Raw genomic sequence first — 23,821 nt, 5'->3', positions numbered from 1 at the left:
TCCATGGAAAAATAAAAAGTTATAGTACTTTGAATGCAGTGATTTCAGAAAAAAAACAATAATTTCCAAAAAAAGGGGTTTTCATTGTGGAAAAGTGGAAAAACCTAAAAAATATATAAGAATTTTGGTATCGTTGTAACCGTAACGACCCGCAGAAAAATGTATTGTGTCATATATGTTGCATAATTAACGCTTTAAATAAACAAAAAAAATCTATGACAGAATTGATGCGTTTTCTCTCCCTGCGATCATAAAAAAATAATAAAAGTTTTACAATATAGTCAATGTACCAAAAAATGGTACCAATAAAAACTACAGTTCGCCACGCTAAAAACAAGCCCTTATACGGCCGCGTCTACGGAGAAATAAAAAAGTTATGGCTTTTGAAAAATGGAGATGAAAAAATACCAAAAATCGTTTGGTCCTCAATGCCAAAATAAGCCGTGTCCCTAAGGGGTTAAAGCCTAGAACCAAGTACTCTAAATTACTGTGCTTGTACCTAAGGGGTTAAAAAATGCTGTATGAATGCTCTCTTATCTGGAATTGTTTTCATGAGATTGCCTGAGTCATTAGAGGACTGGCTGCGATATACAGTACTATCAGTGCCATGCAGCACCCCGTGTGGCTGCGATATACAGTACTATCAGTGCCATGCAGCACCCCGTGTGGCTGCGATATACAGTACTATCAGTGCCATGCAGCACCCCGTGTGGCTGCGATATACAGTACTATCAGTGCCATGCAGCACCCTGTGTGGCTGCCATATACAGTACTATCAGTGCCATGCAGCACCCCGTGTGGCTGCGATATACAGTACTATCAGTGTCATGCAGCACCCCCTGTGGCTGCGATATACAGTACTATCAGTGTCATGCAGCACCCCGTGTGGCTGCGATATACAGTACTATCAGTGTCATGCAGCACCCCGTGTGGCTGCGATATACAGTACTATCAGTGTCATGCAGCACCCCGTGTGGCCGCGATATACAGTACTATCAGTGTCATGCAGCACCCCGTGTGGCTGCGATATACAGTACTATCAGTGCCATGCAGCACCCCGTGTGGCTGCGATATACAGTACTATCAGTGCCATGCAGCACCCCGTGTGGCTGCGATATACAGTACTATCAGTGCCATGCAGCACCCCGTGTGGCTGCGATATACAGTACTATCAGTGTCATGCAGCACCCCGTGTGGCTGCGATATACAGTACTATCAGTGCCATGCAGCACCCCGTGTGGCTGCGATATACAGTACTATCAGTGCCATGCAGCACCCCGTGTGGCTGCGATATACAGTACTATCAGTGCCATGCAGCACCCCGTGTGGCTGCGATATACAGTACTATCAGTGCCATGCAGCACCCCGTGTGGCTGCGATATACAGTACTATCAGTGCCATGCAGCACCCCGTGTGGCTGCGATATACAGTACTATCAGTGCCATGCAGCACCCTGTGTGGCTGCGATATACAGTACTATCAGTGCCATGCAGCACCCCGTGTGGCTGCGATATACAGTACTATCAGTGCCATGCAGCACCCTGTGTGGCTGCGATATACAGTACTATCAGTGCCATGCAGCACCCTGTGTGTCTGCGATATACAGTACTATCAGTGCCATGCAGCACCCCGTGTGGCTGCGATATACAGTACTATCAGTGCCATGCAGCACCCCGTGTGGCTGCGATATACAGTACTATCAGTGCCATGCAGCACCCCGTGTGGCTGCGATATACAGTACTATCAGTGCCATGCAGCACCCCGTGTGGCTGCGATATACAGTACTATCAGTGTCATGCAGCACCCCGTGTGGCTGCGATATACAGTACTATCAGTGCCATGCAGCACCCCGTGTGTCTGCGATATACAGTACTATCAGTGCCATGCAGCACCCCGTGTGGCTGCGATATACAGTACTATCAGTGCCATGCAGCACCCTGTGTGGCTGCGATATACAGTACTATCAGTGCCATGCAGCACCCCGTGTGGCTGCGATATACAGTACTATCAGTGCCATGCAGCACCCCGTGTGGCTGCGATATACAGTACTATCAGTGCCATGCAGCACCCCATGGATTGGGGTCACCGATATCACAAGTACACAAGTCTGAAGACACTGATAACTGCAAGCATCCTTCTAACACAAACTAGTGTCTAGTGGATCTGTGATGGGATTTATGACGACCTTATCAGATTGTCTTTAGGGGGTGATTCATCCCGCAAACAGAACTACAGGAACAGGAACTAGCAATATCAAACTAGTATTAAACAGCTCTGGTGAAGCTGCTCTGTGATTGACGGCTTCTCTTAGGCCGCTTCCACACGGCAGCATTTTGCATCGGTATTCGTAAGCCAAAACCAAGAATGGATACAAAAAAGCAGAAGAGACACAAATCTTTCCATTCCAGCTCTTCTATGTTTATGTTCCATTTCTGGTTTTGGCTGACGAATACGGATACAAAATCCTGACGCAAACACCGCCCCGTGACGTTTGATAAACAAGGCCATGTGTAGTGTTCTATTCCCCCACTAGGTGGCAGTCATACATTGTTTCTTGGCTATCACTGACGGATCCTCCAGTGTCCCCTGTCCAATAAATTATTCTCTGAGAGAGAATAGAAAACAGAACTTTTTTAATGAATATAATGAAAACCGCCGGAGCGGATAATTATAATGAAATACAAAAGTCAATTCACAAAAAAATGTTGCATGCAGCGTTTTTTCCTGCATCCAAATTCTGGGCAGCTTAGCGGAAACTGAACGGACCCCATTATAGTCAATGTTGGCGTTGTTTGGTTCCGTTCGCTCACTAGCACTCCACTTTCCTGCTATCTGAGGCCGCCATAAATCAGTGGGTCCAATCCACAATGAATCTGAATGACTCCTACGGTTATGGGATGCTTCGCTCTGCACTCAGTTATAATAAGGCCTGCTTCTCACTGGCGTAAGCGTATTTACGTATGCATTTGCACTGCGTATTTGTGCAATGGTTGTTGCATCTCTGCGAGTGTGTGCACACTTTACTGCATTTTTTTGCGCGAGCATGCCTGCGTATTTATGCGTGAAAAAAAAACATGCAAGCATGCTTCCATTGATTTTAATAGGCAATTACATTTAATTAGTTTAATAGGTGCTATTGCGCACGAAAATAGATGTGGGATACATGAGGGATGCGGTGTCTTCAATGAGATGATCTGTCTATCCTGAGCATCGACCATCAGTTTTTAAATCCAGGATAGCCCCTCGTGTGATTCCGCGTTTCTGCAACATGTGAACTAAGCCGATGTAGTGCCTATTTGGAGCAACAGTGTTCATGTTTTAGTGGTTGGTACACAGATACAAGGAAGGTGGGGGGGGGGGGGGGGGAGTGCACATTTGTCCCTTTTTCACTCCCTGCAGTAGGTTCTATACTGATCTCATTGTGATTCGCTGTACTTTGCATATAATGGTAAGAGCTCCATGTAATTGAATGCTATTTATCTTGCCTACAGAGCTGTAGTGACTTATCGGAAACCGGGATGAGCAGCGGAGATCAGCAGCAAAGAACGAACAGCGATAATATCGAGCAAAAACTAAAAACAAGATTAAATGAATTAACTGCAAAGATGAGCGATAGAGAAACTTCATCTGGAGACGAGCATGAGCCGGAGCCCAGAGCGGCCAGCGCAAACCATGAGATGCTTTCACCAGAAGACAACGCCACCTGTGTACAGGAGGAACTGAAAAAGGTAAGATTTGTCCAAAACCCGCCACATCTTAAGGAGCGTCCCATATCACCCACATTCTTCTAAGAAAAGCCTTACAACATGAGATATTCAGTCGTTGGCTGTGCTAGTTAGGATTAGTTCATACACCTAAAAGCAGAACAATTATGAGCAATATGATAGATAGTTTTTGTTTTGTTTTTCAAATTCCCAAATTATGTATTAAAAGTGTTTTTCAGGTAAAAAAAAAAAGAATTCCTAAAACTACTTATTATTTTGTATCTCCCTCGGGCCTGTATGGAGGAGGCCATGCATATCCACCGCTTTACAGACATTTTGTCATAAACTACTGATTGTAATAGAGTAAACAGGGTCGTCCTATTTTAGCAATTATTTGGACCCCCAAAAGCTACTATTAGAGATGAGCGAGCGTACTCGATAAGGACAGATACTCGGGTGAGTATCGTCCTTACCAAGTACCTGCCTGCTTGCCCGCAAAGATTCGGGTGTCGGCGATAGATAGATAGATAGATAGATAAATATGAGATAGATAGATAGATAGATAGATAGATAGATAGATAGATAGATAGATAGATAGATAGGAGATAGATAGATAGATAGACATGAGATAGATAGATAGATAGATAGATAGATAGATAGATAGATAGATAGATAGATAGATAGATAGGAGATAGATAGATAGATAGATAGATAGATAGATAGATAGATAGACATGAGATAGATAGATATGAGATAGATAGATAGATAGATAGGAGATAGATAGATAGGAGATAGATAGATAGATAGATAGATAGATAGATAGATAGATAGATAGATAGATAGATAGGAGATAGATAGATAGGAGATAGATAGATAGATATGAGATAGATAGATAGATAGATAGATAGATATGAGATAGATAGATAGATAGATAGATATGGGATAGATAGATAGATAGATAGATAGATAGATAGATAGATAGATAGATAGATAGATAGATAGATAGATAGAGACTGAAGTTTCTTACCACAAAATATCAGAAGGCATTCTTTGTAGTTTTTGAGAAAAAAATACATCTTGATGATGAACAGCTCTGTACCAACAACCATTTTAGTAGTATTAAATATGACCAAATATACCTGAATATGCCTCATACCATGAGTTGGGGATGAAATCCTTTGGACATACAGTTGATTCAGCTAAACAATCAATTAATCAAACAATCAGCGAATCCCCTTGACAATGGTCCATATGAAGGATGGGTAAGGAGAATGCCTTCTAAGCCTGCTTGACCGATGAGCTCACAGGGCTGTGTGAAATCCCCATGTAATACTCAGATGATTAGTACCTGCACACAGGTAGGATAAATTGAAAAAAAAATATCACACAAATACATACACATTAGAGATGAGCGAGCACCCAAATGTTCGGGTCCTCGGTATTTGAGTCGAGCTTTTCGTAAAATTCGAGAGCTCTACTCGAGTAACGAACCCCATTGACTACAATGGGAGACTCGAGCATTTTTGTATGTGGGACGTCGGGTGCTGAGGTTTTGTTTTTTTTTTGGTTCTCTCTCTCTCCCCCTCCCTTCCACTCTCTCCCCTCTCTTCCCCTCTCCCCCTCTCTCCCCTCTCTTCCCCTCTCCCCCCTCTCTTCCCCTCTCCCCCTCTCTCCCCCTCCCCCTCTCCCTCTCTCTCCCAGCCAGCCAAAAAATTTGCCATTGACGTGCGCTGCGTCGCAGCAGGTAGGGGCAGAAAACTGGGGCGGGGGTCGAACACAGCGTGGTGCTCGCTCGAGCAGCGAGCACCATCGAGTATGCTAATACTCGAACGAGCATCAAGCTCAGAAGAGTACTTCGCTCAACTCGAATACACACACTTTATTTTTCTGACCATAAGGTTCACCTGACTATAGGACGCACTCAGGTTTTAAACAACAGAAAGTATGAAAAAAATATTTTATACTATTATTATCACATCATTTTTTTTGGTGTTGTAGGGTAGAAAGGGAGTTCATATTTTATTATAATAGTATTCTAATCTGTAATAATAAAGGGAATGGGACGAGCAAAACCAGGGGCGTAGCTAAAGGCTAATGGGCTCGGGTGCAGAGGTTTATCTTGGGGCCCCCTAACTTCACTTAACCCCTTAACGCAGAGGCGTAACTTGAAGCTTCTGGGCCCTAGTGCCAAACCTGTAACAGGGCCCCCAACTATAATGCTTTATTCATAGTACTGGGCTCCCTATATGGAGAAGACAGGCCTTATGGGCCCCTCAAGGCTCCTGGGCCCGGGTGCAACCGCATTCCCTACAGTTAGGTCCAATGTCCACGTGCGAGTTTTAATTATAAAATGTCTCCCGCGTGGGAGATCCGCAGCTCCAGAAGCCCATAGGGATGCATTAGCATCCGCAGGGCAAATAAATGCATGTCACACGCATGGGAAGAAATCGCACCATGCTCCATTTTCCCGCGAATCTCCCGCACGGACAGCTCCCGCGGCTTCCATTGAAGTCAATGGAAGCTGTCCAGATCTGCGGCACACCCGCAGCTGTTTCTGTGCTGTGCCGTGGATTCGCGGGAGAGCAGTAGAATAAAAAAAAGAAGTGTGCACGGCGCATGCCCGCGGCACGCTCCCAGCATGCCAAGCGCATATGCTGGGCAGAAGAAAGAAGATCCAACCGGTGGGGAAAAGTGCTGCATCTGGACAGGTGAGTATACTGTCATTTTTGGCCTCATGGCTGCAGGCATGGTTAGAAACCGCTGCAGGATTCCACCGTGCGTGCTCGTGGGCAAGAGGCCTTTACGCTAGTGGACACAACAGAATACCTGTCTGGATGAGCCCTATGTAGTTCTCCAGCACTGATGAAGTGTTCACATGGATTTTCTCTTTGGATGGTAATTTTATGTTTTTAGCCAGATGTTCTAATAAATGCTTGTTCTTAGACTTCGGTGATGCTTGAGGACCACATACTCGTATATATCCTCCTGCACACTTGTACATTCTCTGGTGCCATCTCTGTGCACTGAGAGTTCACTGCTGGACACCTGACATTCCTGACATATAGTAGCAGTGATGTCCTCTGTCCACCTACTCTCCATTCACTGGCACATCACCTCCTCAGTAATGCTTCAGCTCCAATAACTGCACATTATTAATCAGCATGGTAAATCCCATGATTTAAATGCTTTGTCTAGAAGTTCAGCCTCATCTCCCTGCAGGTTGCCGGTGTGCTGGGGGATGAAGACATGATTCTGCAGACTGAGTGAGTAAAGGAGAATAAATTTAGGCTAGGATCAATCACCTAATGATTATTCAATGTGAAATCTCCATTGGACTGTTAGGTGTGGGGGTGTCTAGGAGGGAGGAGCCAAGTTATCACTGCTCTGTGCTTGGCTGGACAGGGAATAGGGAGACCATTCAGACTATTACTGTAGCCGCAGGGACAATTTATCAAGATTTATTTGTGTTAAAAAAATACAATCTTATGGTCAGAAAAATAAGTTACATACAGATATTACACAAATGTCAAACATTCCTCTCGGCACCAAATCACCTGCCAGTATCATTAATTACCAATTATTTAATTTTCAGTTAAAGGGCAAGAATATTTTTCTTAAAAACTGCAAAGAAGTGGTGGCTTAGTTACAAAAACAATGTTCAAATTATCATTCCAATTCTACTTTAACTTTTATTGGAATTACAGTGTTAGTAAATATTTCTTATAAATCTACATAGTATTAAGAAGAGAATGACACCTCACACATCTTCCTACGCCCAAATGTTTCCAAGATATAAACTACCACAAATTTATGGACCACGGTGACCAACAGATAATTGCCCCCCCCCCCCCCCCCCCTGTATTTCTTGATGCCATGACCCAATGGGTCTGAAAATTTAGATTTTTATATGCATTCTAGTAATGAAAAAATGTGCAAGGTTTCATAAAAATCTGAGATGCTTGAGTGTTACCCCATGGGTAATTTTGGGCGATTTGTCCTGGAATGACCCAATACATATTGTATGTGAGAAATAGACGGCACCAGAGAATATAAAAAATGTGCATTTTCTTACTTCTACAGACAATATTTTCTTGGAAGTTACGTTACAGAGCCCAATACTTTAAACCCTGACATTTCTCCAAGGACAAGGCAAGGGGATGTGGTGCTCTGGGCCAAAAGCAAATCTCCTCCCTAACATCTGTATTAAGTGTTATGATACAGTGACACTTAGTAAGGAGTGAGCAAGATAAGGGAAAGGAAGTGCTGTTGGTTGACCATTGAGCCAGCAATACACAAAATGAATGTGGGCTGAAATGTACAATTATGGCTACTTTTCATTATTGGGCGGATACTTTCATGCAATCGGCTAATAATCGTCAAACAATCTCACAAAATTTGGATTTGCCGTATTGTATTTTGTGGATAGTTGCTGGTCATAACCTGAAACATGTGGGAACTGAGTGCCTGATACACAATAGGGGATAAGGAGGTTTGAACTTTTTTCCTCACTTTTACATTTGGCAGTTTATAACCGCGCAAGATATTAAGTGCTGAGAAATGCTATCAATAGTACAGATAGATGAATAGTTGTTAATTAACAGGTATAGGCTGTTTGTTGTAAATATGGAGACCTATTGTTATGTCCAAATTCCCTTCCAGGCTCAAAGCACAAACCCATCATACCCACACACATAATCAGATAGAATTGCTATAAGTACAAGGCATTAGTTCGTGGATTGGCCAAGTCACTTAAGCCTGCAAGCCCATTTCAAGGGTCCTCATTGACCCACGGGTCCCTACTCTAATGGGACAACTACCCCAGGAAACCTGCCTGCACGCAGGGCGATTGTCCCTGCACTGGAACCTAAAGACCTAATTTGCCCAGGGATGGTAAATGATCCACAGCAAGACAGGACACAGTTCACACCAACACACCAGGAATTGCATACAACCAAGAACTGGACAGTTCACAACACGTGCGGCCACACGCACAGACATACAGAACAAATCGCTGTTCACACGAATGTAAACTGAACAGGCCTGTTCACACCTGATGTCTGCCCACCTGCACAGACACAGAACACATCACTGTTTACACCACAGAACCGGACTACACTCAGAGCTCTGATGCATAAGGATATCAAACCATAGCTAGCCCAAGTGTCCTCATACCAAGGGGGAAGAGAGTCAGACACCGTGCTGACATAAAGGGAACAGTGTCAGGAATCGCCCATCTGACCATACGAGATATCAGATGTCTGGAGACTGCACCTGTAATGGGTCAAGGAGAGAGGGTCCGCATACGATGCAGACGGGGACAACAGGTGTCTAGACCGTCCTCAGGGAAGGATAGAGAAACACTTCAGACAACAAGCATAACACCCTGCTCTGAGTGAAGGGATACCAGCTTCTTTATGCAGAGGAGCTGGTATATATATGCAGCAGACCAAGAGAGATTGGCTGGCTGGAGAAACTTTTACACCCAGCCAGCACAGTTCTTAGCATGCACGCCATGACACATATGTCTGGTCTGATATTGTTAGAAGGAGCGTAAGCGTGATCCTGACTTTTGGTAGGATAGTGCACTTTGATTTTCTCTCACACACTATAAAATGTACTAATAGTTTCATTTGGAATTTGCATGGCGAGCCCCAATAAACATAGTGATGATTTAAATTCCTTATTGAACCGCAGCTGCAATTAATTTCTTTTAAAAGAGATGTCTCAGTATTTTAGCCCTGTATGGCGGTATTATTTTGTTCAGTAAGACTTCACTTGATCATTTCTATTTGCATGCACAATAACTACACCTATGTATCGACATGGTACGCCGCTTTTACTTTTTTTGCATGACTATGTATGCAGCTATTCACCTGGGTCCTGAAGTGTTTGGGCGGTGACACAATTTCTTAAGAAATTTCAACTTTGAGTTTTGTCTTCAGTAATTTTAATGGATTCATTCACATGAACATATTTTTTCATACAATGTGCAATTACGTTAAAAATACACGGCAGATATGCAAATGATTAGAGTTGTGGTGATTAGATGGACGATCTTGTAGCCTGAGGCCCTAAAAGTGGTTCCCCCCCTTGACCTATAAGAGCCTCTGGAGGCTCCTTGTGTACAGTGACCTCTTCTTCCGCTTGTGTAGAGCTTGTTGGCCACTAGACGCCTCTACGACGCAGAGAAGAGATTTCACCCCATTACCAGAGGGGGGGCGCATTATTGGGATGTGAGAAGCTGAATGGTCGTATCGATGAATTGTGCCCCACCGACCATTCTGACCTGACTGTTCCAAGGTGTTGGGACCAATAGATGCGTGAGGGCACACAAGGTTAGGGGGCTCAGGACGCCCCCTACAGACCACCAGTAGAGAGGAGCATCTGATCATCCAACAAGCATGAGCAGCTCCACCTGTTCTATTGTCTGTCTTCCAGAGACAGGGGGCGCCATTGTTACAGGCCTCTTGGCTGAAGGACATTAGGTTTCACCGCACCAATTACATATAATGCTTTTGACACCCACCCACTATTGCCTCCATTGCAGTGGTGTCATGAATGACAAAACTGGATTGCTATGGAGTGGAAGCGGGTTTGTCTTCATAAACAAAACTACAACTTTTCAGGCTTCTTGATCAGCGCTATGTCTGTAGGAGAAAGAATGAAGCATATGCTGTAAAGAACCCACTGCCTACAGTGAAGCATGGTGGTGGCTCGGTGAGGCTACAGTGAAGCATGGCGGTGGCTCAGTGAGGCTACAGTGAAGCATGGTGGTGGCTCGGTGAGGCTACAGTGAAGCATGGCGGTGGCTCAGTGAGGATACAGTGAAGCATAGCGGTGGCTTGGTGAGGCTACAGTGAAGCATGGCGGTGGCTCGGTGAGGCTACAGTGAAGCATGGCGGTGGCTCGGTGAGGCTACAGTGAAGCATGGCGGTGGCTCAGTGATGCTACAGTGAAGCATGGCGGTGGCTCGGTGAGGCTACAGTGAAGCATGGCGGTGGCTTGGTGAGGCTCTGGGGCTGCTGTGCTTCCTTTGGGACTGGAACCCTGCAGTGTGTAGAGGGCAAGATGGATTCTATCATGTTCAGAAAATCTTCCACTCCGAGCTCTGTGTAATTGCGGCACCAGCAGCGGGTACCCAATCAGCTGATCGTCCGGGGTCCTGAGTAGCAAGCCCTAGTCCATCAACTATTGATGACCTAGCCTGAGGATAAGCTATCAACAGTATTTCCCTGGAAAACCACATGCTTTGCACCACATTTATGATGTGTTTTAGATATGTGCAGGCACTTTTTTTATTATGTCTGACAAATCGGGTGTGGCTTTGTGGAAGGGGGTGTGGTCTAAATGTGACATTGTCTGGCAAAAATTGCTCAAAATCTGGTGAAAGCTAAGACAACTAATAGGTGATGTAAAGTTAGTCTAAAAATGCTCAGTTTATCATCCGGCAGCGTCACCGGGATAAGGCGACGCATTTTAAGACTGTTTGAACTACTTATTAGACAATGAAATATTGAGAATAAGCATGTGTGGCACATTGTAAGAGTGCGGTGAGGATGGGGCAGGGAGAATGAACTGTATGCCTGCCACTGCAAATGTTCTAAGCATTCCTAGTACGTATGTACAGTGATGCTGCGGCCTCTGATTGGCCATAGTGGACACCTGACTACCACCGGGCCATCTACCGGGAAGTCACTGTCAGTACCGGCGGCAGCTCTCAGCTGCTTCCCGGGGATCCATGACAGGTGATTATGACAAAACACCTCTAAGATAAGATTAATAGAGGAAAATGAAAAAACTCCTGCGCTCACGGTGCCTAAAGTGTGTTGCAGCACCAAAGATTAAAGAATGTGAATGGAAGACTAGGATTAGTAGGAGCGGTCAGATAACCATAATGATGAAAGAGAGTGGATGCATATAAAATAAGAATTTATTGACACAACCAAAAACAGAGTGCAACGCGTTTCGGAGCCTCAAATGCTTTTTTATCAAGCACAAATCTTAGATACAGTCACAAAAGGTGTTCTAAATTGTTCAGTTTTTTAAATGATTCCTTTTTTTTAAATTAAAAAAGAATCGGAATGACACAAGAAAAAAAAGGGATAAAAAGGAGAAGAAAAAAACATAGAATGACCATTATGATAAAACCCTTTTAAGATAAGATGCTCCAGAATTATTTCTTGTGGAATACAAGTATTGACTAAACAGACATGTTAGATGTAAATAGTTCTGTCATCACACTGTGCGGCCCTTTGTAAGGACCACCATACCATGAGACCAGTCTGCTCTTCTATTAGCTAAAACAACACAGACTATTGTGCATTTAGTTCATAGGAGTGATAAGGTAGTACAACGGATGCCTAGTTATGGATCTGGTGCATTCGGCGGTGATTGACATATAGGTGTTATGTCTGCATACACAGCCGCTTCTCACTGTGAGGAGCGTAGAGGGAGCGCCCAACTCAGAACTACACCGAACTCATAACTACTTGTCAACTGCACTCGTTTACAGCTCCTATCAGCTAAACTGCCCAATATTTGTGCCCTATCAGCCTGATAGGAGAGTGGGCCTGTCCTCATAGTATGATGTCCTTACATAGGGCAGTGTAATCTGGTGACAGATCCACTATAGTTCAATGTAAGAAGGGGAGAAGATACAATAGGAAATAGCTACAGACACATCCATTCTAAGTCTGGGGCCACTGTCATGGCTAGAGAAGAGGTGAAATATGCAGAAGTCACTTCCATCTGTGACTTTCACAGATAGAACATTTGGCATCTACCACCAAGGTTGCCAGTAGAGATGAGCGAGCATGCTCGGTTAAGGAAATTACTCGAGCAAGCATTGGCTTTTTTGAGTAACTGCCTACTCATCCGAAAAGATTCGGGGGGCAGCGGGGGTGAGCAGGGGGGAGAGAGAGATCTCTCGCTCCCCCCTGCTCACCCCCACAACCCCCCCCCCCCCTCACCCCCGCTGCCCCCCGAATCTTTTCGGGCGAGCAAACAGTTACTCGAAAATGCCGCTGCTTGCTCAAGTAATTCCCTTAACCGAGCATGCTCGCTCATCCCTAGTTGCCACACAAATTACATTTGGTTGTATTTTTCTGTCTAAGGCCAGCGTCACATGGGCAAATTTGCATACACAAAGAATGCAACTCAGTGATTTCAATGGATTCGTTCACACGCGTGCATTTTGGTTGCGCAAACAAAAACCATATAATGCGCTACTTTCCTTTCCTGCACAAAAAAGGCCCCAAAGAAGTCAACAGGGGAGCGCAAATGTGCGTAAAATATGCTAGGTGAAGCTTGAAGCACTGTGTTTTTGTGCAGGAAAAATAGCACATCTGCAACTCATTAGCCTAATTAGTCATTTCAATCGATGCAGATTTTTTCTGTTTGTAAATGCACATGCCTTGCATGCAGAAAATGTATGGTAAAATACGCAGACGTGTGCAAAACCGCTACGCCCATGCAAATAAACATCCACCCGTGTGACGCCGGCCTCATAGCTTGCATGAACTATAGTTACTAGGGATGAGCGAGCGTACTCGGAAAAGCACTACTCGCTCGAGTAATTTGCTTTATCCAAGTATCGCTGTGCTCGTCCCTGAAGATTCGGGTGCCGGCACGGAGCGGGAAGCTGCAGGGGAGAGCGGGGAGGAACGGAGGTAAGATCTTTCTCTCCCTCTCTCCCGCCCGCTCTCCCCTGCTCCCCGCTGCGACTCACCTGTCAGCCGCAGCGGCACCCGAATCTTCAGGGACGAGCACAGCGATACTCGGATAAAGCAAATTACTCGAGCGAGTAGTGCTTTTCCGAGTACGCTCGCTCATCTCTAATAGTTACATATTTCCCTGCTGCATCTACAATTCTGTTCTTAACTGTAACGTAACTTTCTTTTTATTTAACTGCTCTCTGAAAAACACTAGGAAAAGCGGCAGGCTTTAGAGCTCCACCTGAAATTGCAGTTTTTGTCCTCAGTACTGCAACAGGTGAGAACATTTTAATATTTTTCTTGTGCCGTTCTGTTGCTCATGCCTGCTTTCTACCAGCATTCTGAAGCGCAGGCTGAGGTTAGAATTCAGTCACCACTAGAGGGCAGAGCTTTGTCTAACTTCATTTATTCTTCAATCATATAACGACCACTCCTATTTCTGGTACAGACTCGCACGTTTATCATGGCAGTGGTATTTCTTCAACTTTTGTCTATTTTACCCCTCAAGCTAAATAAATATAAATCATAAATTTCTCCTTTAAGGCTCAGTCAGAAGAGCATTTTTTTTTGCGCACCTATGTGTACAAAAAAATTGTGCTGCACGGATGTGCAAAATGCACCTGACCATAGCTCCGTGCCCATTGGGCCGATGCCAACAGTGCCAGCCCCATTGAAAACATATGGAGAAGATTGTGATCCTCTGCCACAGCTGTGACAGCTATTGCAGGGGTCCGTGATGTTCTCCTATTGCTTTCAATGGGGCCAGCGCTGCAGCCCCCGCAGTGATTTTCAGGGAAGACTTGAAATATAAGCCCTTCCCTGAAAATCATCCCTAGCTGCTGTAAAAAATAAAAAAGTATATAAATCACCTCTCCGCCATGTCTTCTTGTTGGCTCCCTGGCACTGCTCTGAAGCACTTTCTGTTGGCCAAGGATTTAAAAATTCCCGCCTCCAGAAAGTGCTGGGTCTGATTGGCTGAGTGCTCAACCAATTACAGGCAGCGCTTAGCCATTCATTGAATGAGAGTTGAACGCTGCCTGTGATTGGTCACAGCACTCAACCAATCAGAGGTAGCGGTCAGCCATTCATTGAAGAGTTGTGGTGTGATTAGATGAACGGTCTTGTCACCTGAGGCCCTAAAAGTGGTTTCCGCATTGGCCTATAAAAAGCTCTCGGAAGCTCCTTGTGTGTAGTGACGTGTTTTTCTGCTTGTGTAAAGATTGTTGACTACTAGATGCCGCTACGACACAGAGAAGAGATTTAACCCCGTTACCAGAGTCTGAGAGGGGTGCATTATTGGGCTGTGAGAAGCCGGATCTTCATATTAATAAATTGCTGCCGCCACCCGAACCGTTCTGTCCAGACTGCTAGAAGATGTTGGGATCAGTGGATGAATGAGGGCACACAAGGCAACTGGGCTCAGGCCACCCTCGACAGATCACCAATAGAAAAGGTCGTTTGATCGTCCTACAAGCACAAACAGCTCTAACTGTTTTGTCTGCCATCCAGAGACAGGTGACACCATCGTTACACCCCTGTGTCTGTCAGAACCATTTGCAGGCTTTTGGCTGAAGGACATTTGGTCTTACGGCACCCATTATGTGGACATTCTTTGACACCCACCGTCACCTCAGTTTACAGTGGTATCATGAACGATGAAACAAGACTGTTACGAAGTGGAATTGGGTTGTCTTCAGCGACAAATCCAGGTTTAGTTTGGGCGCTGACGACGGCCGTGTTCGTGTCTGGAGACCTAGTGGTGAGCACCTCAATCCTGCCTTTGCTGTGAAGCACCACACTTCCCTCACTACTGATGTGATGGTCTATGGGGCGATCATATATGACAGTCGGTCCCTCCTAGTAGTAGTACGAAGAACAGTGCCATCTCAGCAATATGTCAAGACATCCTGTAGCCATATGTGTTCCTCTCATGGCGACTTCCATGGGGCACTTTCCAGCAGGATAATGCTCGGCCGCACACACAAGGGGGTCACAGGAAGCCCCCACAACATTGTCACACATCCATTGCTGCCCAGCCGCCAGATTTATCACCAATAGAACATGTATGGGACCATCTGGGACACCAACTTCCACAGCCTACGAGTTTGCATGATCTATTGGCTCAGTTACAGCAAATGTGCACCAACATGCTGCAGGATACCGGTATGCCTCCACGTCTGCCCAATTCAAATCTTTTATGCAAGTTAGAGACAGCCCAATAGGGTACTAGAGCCTCCCTTCAAGAGGTGAATTTTCCGGAATAACAGTTTAATGTCACTGGAACAGCAAGCATGGCATTATAAACCAAGGATGATACACAAGCAGAGCTCTTTTGTCCAGTAAAATGCTGGTTGGAATCTTCGATGGTCCGCATTATAGTCAATGGAATCCGTTCAGCACCTTTTCGGCTCCCATATGCTGGATCAGTCGATTCCTGTATTTTTGTTGTTCGGCTCCAAAAATGCAGCTGGACAACGGAAATCACCTAGAGCCCCCATGCAGATGTGAAGGGGGCCTAACCAGTGATTTCAGAGTACAGAAAATAACAATGGTATCACGCTATGTGACTGATTCGCTATTGTGGCCCCTCAGACCCAAAGGCCCAGGGGTCGCTGCAACCACTTTACCCTCTATACTTCCTCTCCTGCCCTACCAATTCTCTTCAGTCATTTGCTAGTTATAGCTGATGTAGGGAAATCTGGATGACAACCAAATAATGGCCCTTTTACACGAGTCGACAGTCGGGTAAACGACTGCACGAGTGCTGACGTCACCGCTAAGGTCATTAACACTCGTGCAGAGTGTTTACACTGAAAGACGTCTCGCTCAGCACTGAGCAGGGAGCGTTTACACAAAACGACAAGCCCGTGATCCAGCGATGGTATTTAAGTTGCCTAAAAGTCAACGATAAGAACCTGTGAATAGAGATGAACGAGCCTACTCGGTAAGGCAGTTACTCGAGCGAGCATCGCTCCTCTCGAGTAACTGCTTTAGTGATCCGAGCAGGCTCGGGTGGGCTGCGGGGGTGAGCGGAGCAGAGCGGGGGGGGGGGGAAGAGAGAGATCTTTCTCATCCCCCTCTCACCCCCGTAGCCCACCCGAGTTACTCGAGAAGAGTGATGGTCACTCGAGTAACTGCCTTACCGAGTAGGCTCGCTCATTTCTACCTGTGAACTAATAATGTGCGATAATCGCCCTGTGAAGATGGCCCACAAGACATTGCTACATGGTCTGCAAATGTTGTCACCATCCTACTCAGATCTCTGAGTGGGAACTCTGCTTAGTTATGCAAATTATGGTCAGAAAGGAAGCACAGTTACCACTGTATGCTACATAAATGTACTGATTGTCACCCAGCTATCCCAGAGCTAGCTATAACTAAGAAACACTAAAACATTATTACTGATGACTAGACTCAAAGGGGTAAAATATATACAAAGGGTTCCTATATACGAGTGGTTTGCCTATTTTAGGGGGATACACTTTAACCCATTAGGGATGTATGGTGCTTGGTCTTGGGCTTTATTACCGGTTGATAGTAAAAATCCGCACAGGATTAAAACTCCTGCAATGTGGCAGGAGCAAGTCGGATCCTTGGCGGTGTAAGCAAGCGGGGTGCACTTGCCTGCGGATCGCCGACCTCTTGCACATGAAAATGGCACACCACACATGTAGATACTGCTCAGGAGATGTGGATTTCTTTATCTGGCTCCTTGCCAGCCTTTATTTGTCATCACCGCAATCACAAAACACAGCAATATCATCCAACGTCATTATACACAGTCCATATGCACCCCACTTGGGTGTGAGTTCAGACTGTCGGACTCTGGCCTTTGCTAGGGCACCAGCCTGCAGCACCTCAGCTCTGCTGCATCGGTCCTCTCTCTAACTTGATTCTGGCAAGAACTGGCCCTTTTCTAGTTCCTGCTCCACCCCTTTGTGTTAACCCTTGCACCAGAAGTCCTGTCTGCAGCCCTCTGCAGGCCCTTCTGTGTACTGCACTACAACAGCTTGATTTTTTTTAAAGCATACATGATGAATAACAGTACTGCATGAGATTCTGCATGAAGACTATATGAATGGACATGGATGATTTTTCATTATGTATTAACCTTGTAATGAAGTCTATAATGTACTTTTAGGCAGATTTACTAATGTTGTCTATTAGTATAAACTTAGACTAGGCGGTCGATTAATGCGCCAAAAGTATAGTCTTATGGTGGTTTATGCTGGATGATGACTTTGGTGCATTTTTAGACACTTTTGTCTAACTTTACAAAAATCACTGGTTGACTTACTTATTGTTAAACTTTTGATGCAAGTTTTGCACATTTAAGCTATGCTCTTTCCCACTAATGCAATGCGAGGGCAAGAAAGTGTCTAAAGTACAGAATAAATGTGGTGTAAACCGTGTATACCAGTTTCTTACTGCAAATTCAGCTAGAATGCTGTTGTATTTACCTTAGTAAATTCCCTTTGGCTCTATCTGGAGAAGGCACTTGTTCCAAATATTAGTTTTAAAGGCTTTGGCGGACATCTTTGGGGGGCAAGTTGTTTTCACCTAAATCAATGCATTTTGGGCTGACACTAATTTTTGCAGTAGAGTTTAATTTAAAAATATGCAACATATGTCTTCTGCAGCTTCTATACATCACTGTATATAATCCCTCTACTCTAAGGGCTCCTGCTCGCTAGTGCATGAGATTATTGCGCTCTGAATGGTCCTCTCACAAGCGAGTACTGTACCACGCTCCTTTACTGTACTTTCATGCACTGCCGGGCCTGCTCACAGGGCGGCGTACTCAGTAGGTGCGGCAGCCTAATTAGTCCCTCATGTTATCAATTATTACCATAAAATTGCGCCATTCAGTGCCCAATTTCGTTTGGGACACCCCATAGACTCCTATTGAGACTCGGGTGTGCAAAAGCGCACAAAGATAGAGCATGATGCATATTTTTTCCCCCAATTGAAATGCAAGTGCAAAACCGCTTCATGTGAGAGAAGTCATTGAAATGGGTTATTTTGGATGCGATTTATTAGTAAAAATAAATCGCCCGTATGAAGGAGCCCTGGTGCTCCTTTTACAGGGACTGATTATTGGGCTGGAACACTCCTCCAAATGCTTGTTCGTTCAACAATTTGGCCTTGTAACAAGTAAACGCACATTCAGCAGCTGATCGTTCAATTTCAGGAAACATGAAACTATTTCCTGATTAGCTGCAAATCTCTGCATGCGGACGAAAAGATGTTCTGCCAGCCCATGCGGACGAATTACCGTAGTTATGATCGTAAGCCAAATTACAGCCAATATGAAGGCAAATGAAACAAATGCCAATCGATGTGTTTTGATCAGGTCAGATTGGATCGATAACTTGGCCAATCTAAAAGGTCCTTAAGACTCAATAGGAGATCCATCAGTGTGCTGGACTGACCGATCCTTTATTTCTTCTCTCCTGCACTTTTCTTCAGCTAATTTATGACAGCAACAAAGAGAAACAAAGACAAGGACTGAAAACTAGGTTGTAACGGAGTTATTATGGATCTGAGTCAGGGGTATTGGCAGATACCCATAACCATAGAAGCACAGGAGAGGCCTGCCTTCATCACCCAATTTGGACTCTAGGAGTCCAAGGTGATGCTCTTTGGCATAAAGAATGCTTTGGCTACTCTTCAACACTTGGTGGATCAGCTGCTTGAGGAGCTTGGAGAGTGTGTGGTTGCATATTTGGATGTTATTGCTGTCTTCAGCCCCACTTGGGAGGAAAACCTAGAGCACCTGGCACAGGTGCTCAGGCAGATCCAGGAAGCAGGTCTGACCATCAAGCCTGGAAAGTACGGTGCAGTACCTAGGGCACCAAGTAGGAGAGAGCATGATAGAGCCAGAGTCCGAAAATTGTGTTCATAATACATAGTCTGGGTTCCAGCTTACCCATGATAAAAGCTGGTGGTGGCAGCAAGTGTGTGCGGGTATTATAGAGTGCTGGAGGCGTTTAGACCAGATCAGAGGGTGATTTGAGCTTTCATTCTGCATGTGTGCAGAAGCCTGGGAAAGCTGGGTACAAATCCACCTGTATTCTAACGACTCTGCGCTTGCAACCCCACTAGAGCAATCGATCAAGGCTCTGCCATGACAAGCGGTCATAGCGGCAAGAGAGCTTGAAGTAGTCGATCTGTGACAAATCGGCAATAGAGGCGCGATTGATCGGGTCCCCCCTCTTCTTCCTTGACATTCGCTTATACAGGGAATAAATCTTTAATTAAGCTATATATTTTTTGATTGTGGGCTTAACCAGAATGGCCACAGAAAAATGTCAAAAATAGACTTAGACTATACAAGCCCCATGCTAGATTGCTTCAATGAAACCTAAAGGGGTATGCTGGCCAAATAAATGTATTAAAAATCAACTAGACAACACTGGTCTATTTTCTTCACCCCAATAGGGTAGGATCGCTGGACTGTTGCTCCACTAAAAGCCATCATAGTCATGCATCTTGAGCGATTATGGGGGTCCCAGAAGTTGGCTTTCCCACCTTTTTTTTCCTTAGCCACTGCATGGGTGATAACTATATTTGGCTGGAATACCACTTTAACAAGTGAGCCTTCTTTGCAGCAAGACAGCAGCAATATCCAGAGAACTACTGTGAAGTATATCCAAAACCAGGGGCGTAGTTAGAGGCTCATGGGCCTGGGTGCAAAAGTTTAGCTTGGGGCCCCCTTCCAGACCCGTCCGACCGCCACTCCTTTTCACGGCTACTCCTTGTATATCACTTTTAGCTACATTACCGTTTTTTTTTAATGACCCATCAATGGATCATTAGTAATCAGGGGTTTTAGCAGATTTTTAAAACATCCAGAACACAAGCCCAAGGCACGCTTTGCTTCCCCAAGAAAGAAAAAAAATAATTTATAATAATAAACAATATATAATAGCATAATAACAATATATACAATAGAGACAACATAAGCTAACTTTTATAACATGTTAGGGCTCATGTCCACGACCGGGTTTTCACCACGTATTATGTGTGCGTTGTGCACACACGCGTGGTGCGCAGTGAATGGAGTCAGTGAAAGCCAATGGACTGCGTGTAGATATGCAAAAGAAATAAATCCCAGCATGCTCTCTTTCTCTGCGTACCACGCACAGGAGCCCTGTACACTTGTATGATATGCTGCCCATACACAATACATGGTTTCCATACGCATTGTCACTCTAAACAGAGTGGGGAATTAAAAAAAGAATCCCACTGTCCATGCGCAGTGCCACACAAAGCCATATGTGGTCCCTGCCGACAGCGTGCATGGCTGGGAAATGTGTGACATGCTGGTGGTCTCCCACAGTGTTGTACGCTTACGGCTGTGGCATTGAGCCCTCAGTCACCAATACAGCAGCTCAGTTATAGCATACCTCTAATAGTGAAGTCAGGTGCCGGCTCGCTGAGAGTGATTACCGTGCAGTTACCTCCAGTGATCGCTGGTGACCGTCACTTTCAGTTTTCATCTCTAGCCGGCCCAGACCACCATTAGGGCTTTTTCCAGCTACCATTCGTCTCTGCAGAATCCGAACAGACATGTTTAGCTACATGGTTTCCCAACACGCCGGACACTGCTAACAATTCCCTCCTCCATTAAGGACACGGCTTATTTTAACTATAAGGATGCAATGATTTTTGGGGGTTTCACTTCTCCACTTTTCAAAATCCATAACTTTTATATTTTTCCCCCAACATGGCAGTATGAGGGCTTGTTTTCTGCGTGGCGAGCTGTAGTTTTTATTGGTATCTTTTGTGTACATAAAATGTATTGTAAAACTTTTATTCACTTTTTTTAAGGCCTGGGAGAGAAAACACATCAATTCTGCCATTTTTTTACGGCACTAATCATGCAGCATAAATGGCATGATACATTTTTCTGTGGGTCGGCATGATTACAACGATACTAACTCACAGAACACTCCTCGCTCTCCTCCCACAACTCCCCATCATACAGATCACCCTCGTTCTCAACCACTCCACAGGACGCCCCTTGTTCTCCCCCCCCCCCCACACCCCATCACACAGAACACCCCTTCTTCCCCCCCACTCTCCCCATTACAAAGAACACCCCTTCTACCCCCCCACTCCCCATCACACAGAACACCCCTTGTTCTCCCCTCATCACACAGAACACCCCTTATTCCCCCCCACACTCCCCATCACACAAAACACCCCTTCTTCCCCGCCACTCCCCATCACACAGAACCCCCCTTGTCCCCCTCCCCATCACACAGAACACCCCTTGTTCCCCCCCACACTCCCCATCACACAGAACACCTCTTGTTTCCCCCCATTCCCATCACACGGACCCCCCCTGCCCCCCCCCCACGCTCCCATCACACAGAACACCTTGCCCCCCCCCACTCCCCATCACACAGAACACCCCTCATTTCCCCCACTCCCCATCACACACAGAACACCCCCCACTCCCCATCACACACAGAACACCCCCCCACTGCACATCACACAGGATCCCCCTCCCCCCTCTTAATCATACTGAACACTGCTCGTTCTCCCCCATCACACAGGAGGACGTTCCCTTTCACTGACTGCACTTACTTTCACTATGGTCTCTGCGCAGGAAGGCAGCTTCTCCTGCACATCGGCGCTTCCTCCCGGACCTCCACTCAGACTCCTCTCTATGATGATCTCAGTGCTGGAGAAGCAGAGGGGGGAGGAGTCTGAGCAGAGGTCCGGGAGGAAGCGCCGATGTGCTGGAGAAGCTGCCTGCCTGCGCAGAGACCTTAGTGAAAGTAAGTGCAGTCAGTCAGTGTCGTGGAAAGTAAGCCCCCTGGGCCCCCGGGGGCTTAGGGGGCCGGGTCGCAGCCGCGACCTCAGCGCCCCCTATATGTACACCAGTGTCCAAAACTATTCATAGAAATCAACAATTTGTCTTTCTGCTTAAGAGATGTGACATTGTACCTTCTGCCACATGAAATATAAACTACCGTCTTATAGTTTGTAGGTAATATAAATTGTGAACTGGTTCTCTATGTATATTTGCACGAAAACAGAGAATTTAATTGCAACGTGCGTATGATGAGATTGCCATAGTTGACGTATCACTCATTAGAAAGCCCTCAAATGAAGTCTCAAGAAGAGAATATATCGAATTTAGCAGCCTTTAAAAAGCGCTTTTATGTATGCATTCAAAAACATAGGGAAAATGGAAAGATATCTCTTGCTCTTCATTAGTGATATTAAGAAGTTTGAGCATATGAAACCCATCACAAGTCAGGAGTAGCATTGATTTTTATTCTTTTTCCATAATGTTCTTGGAGGATGTATTTCCTTTTGAAGGGCACTTGTGAGTTTAATAAGCACTAGAGCTGTGGAGGGCTACAGGTGACTCTCTACTCTTGAAGATCTTCTGATCTGCAAGGAACAGCTCTCATCTTCCTCATTATGACTCTTTACCATCATAATAGGGTCAAAACCCAAAGTTTGTTAGTAATTTGGTGACTTTGTTTGTGGCCTGCAATATATAAACAAATGTTCATAAAATATGGCCTTGTTGATCGTAGGCAACCAACATGTCTAGAATATATCAGCAGTCACCCAAAGCTACGGTATATGAAGATTAGTTTGCACATACTAGTTTTACTGTTTTTTCACCAACTAATTGAGAATTAATGGAAGTTTTTTTGAAGGGGAAAACTGATCAAATTTGCTGTTGATGCAAAGCTAGGCGGGATGACTAACACTAGAGAAGAAAGAGAGGATTCAAAAAGATTTAGACAAGCTTGAACACTGGGTGGCAACTAACAGAATGGTATTTAATAAGAAGAAATGCAAAGTCCTACATCTGGGCAAGAAAAATTTAAAAAGTACATACAAAATTGGAGAAATTGAGCTAAGCAACAGCATGCGTGAATTGGGTATACTAATAGATCACAGACTGAACATGAGTCAACAGTGTGATGCAGCAGCAAAAAGGCAAATACAAGTCTGGGATGTATTAAGAGAATCATAGAGTCTAGATCACGTGAGATAATTTTCCCCTCTACTCCTCCTTAGTCAGACCTCATCTGGAATACTGTGTCCAGTTTTGGGCACCCCACTTTAAAAAAGACATAGACAAACTGAAGCAAGTTCAGAGAAGAGTTACCAAGATGGTGACTGGTCTGCAAATCATGTCCTATGAGGAACGGCTAAAGGATCTGGGAATGGTTTGCTTGCAAATAAGAAGGCTGAGAGGAGACTTAATAGCTGTCTACAAATACTGTATCTGAAGGGCTGTCACAGTGCAGAGGGATCAGCCCTATTCTCATCTGCACAAGGAAAGACTAGAAGCAATGGGATGAAACTGAAAGGGAGGAGGCATAAATTAGATATTAGACAGTGGGGGGGATCAATGAGTGGAACAGG

At 45.0% G+C, this 23,821-nt stretch overlaps 1 protein-coding gene across 1 annotated transcript in view; it reads left to right on the top strand.

Annotated features, from left to right (window-relative positions):
- The window catches only part of MYRIP (myosin VIIA and Rab interacting protein), a 398,493-nt gene that overhangs the window by 330,428 nt on the left and 44,244 nt on the right, over positions 1-23,821 (top strand). Inside the window, exon 11 of the mRNA XM_066584716.1 lies at positions 3,492-3,728. Coding sequence (XP_066440813.1) covers positions 3,492-3,728 — 237 coding nt within the window. The remainder of the gene's footprint in view (positions 1-3,491; positions 3,729-23,821) is intronic.

The sequence above is a fragment of the Eleutherodactylus coqui genome, chromosome 12 (assembly GCF_035609145.1).
Source record: "Eleutherodactylus coqui strain aEleCoq1 chromosome 12, aEleCoq1.hap1, whole genome shotgun sequence".
Taxonomy (NCBI): domain Eukaryota; kingdom Metazoa; phylum Chordata; class Amphibia; order Anura; family Eleutherodactylidae; genus Eleutherodactylus; species Eleutherodactylus coqui.
This window is presented reverse-complemented; position numbering and strand designations above follow the sequence as displayed.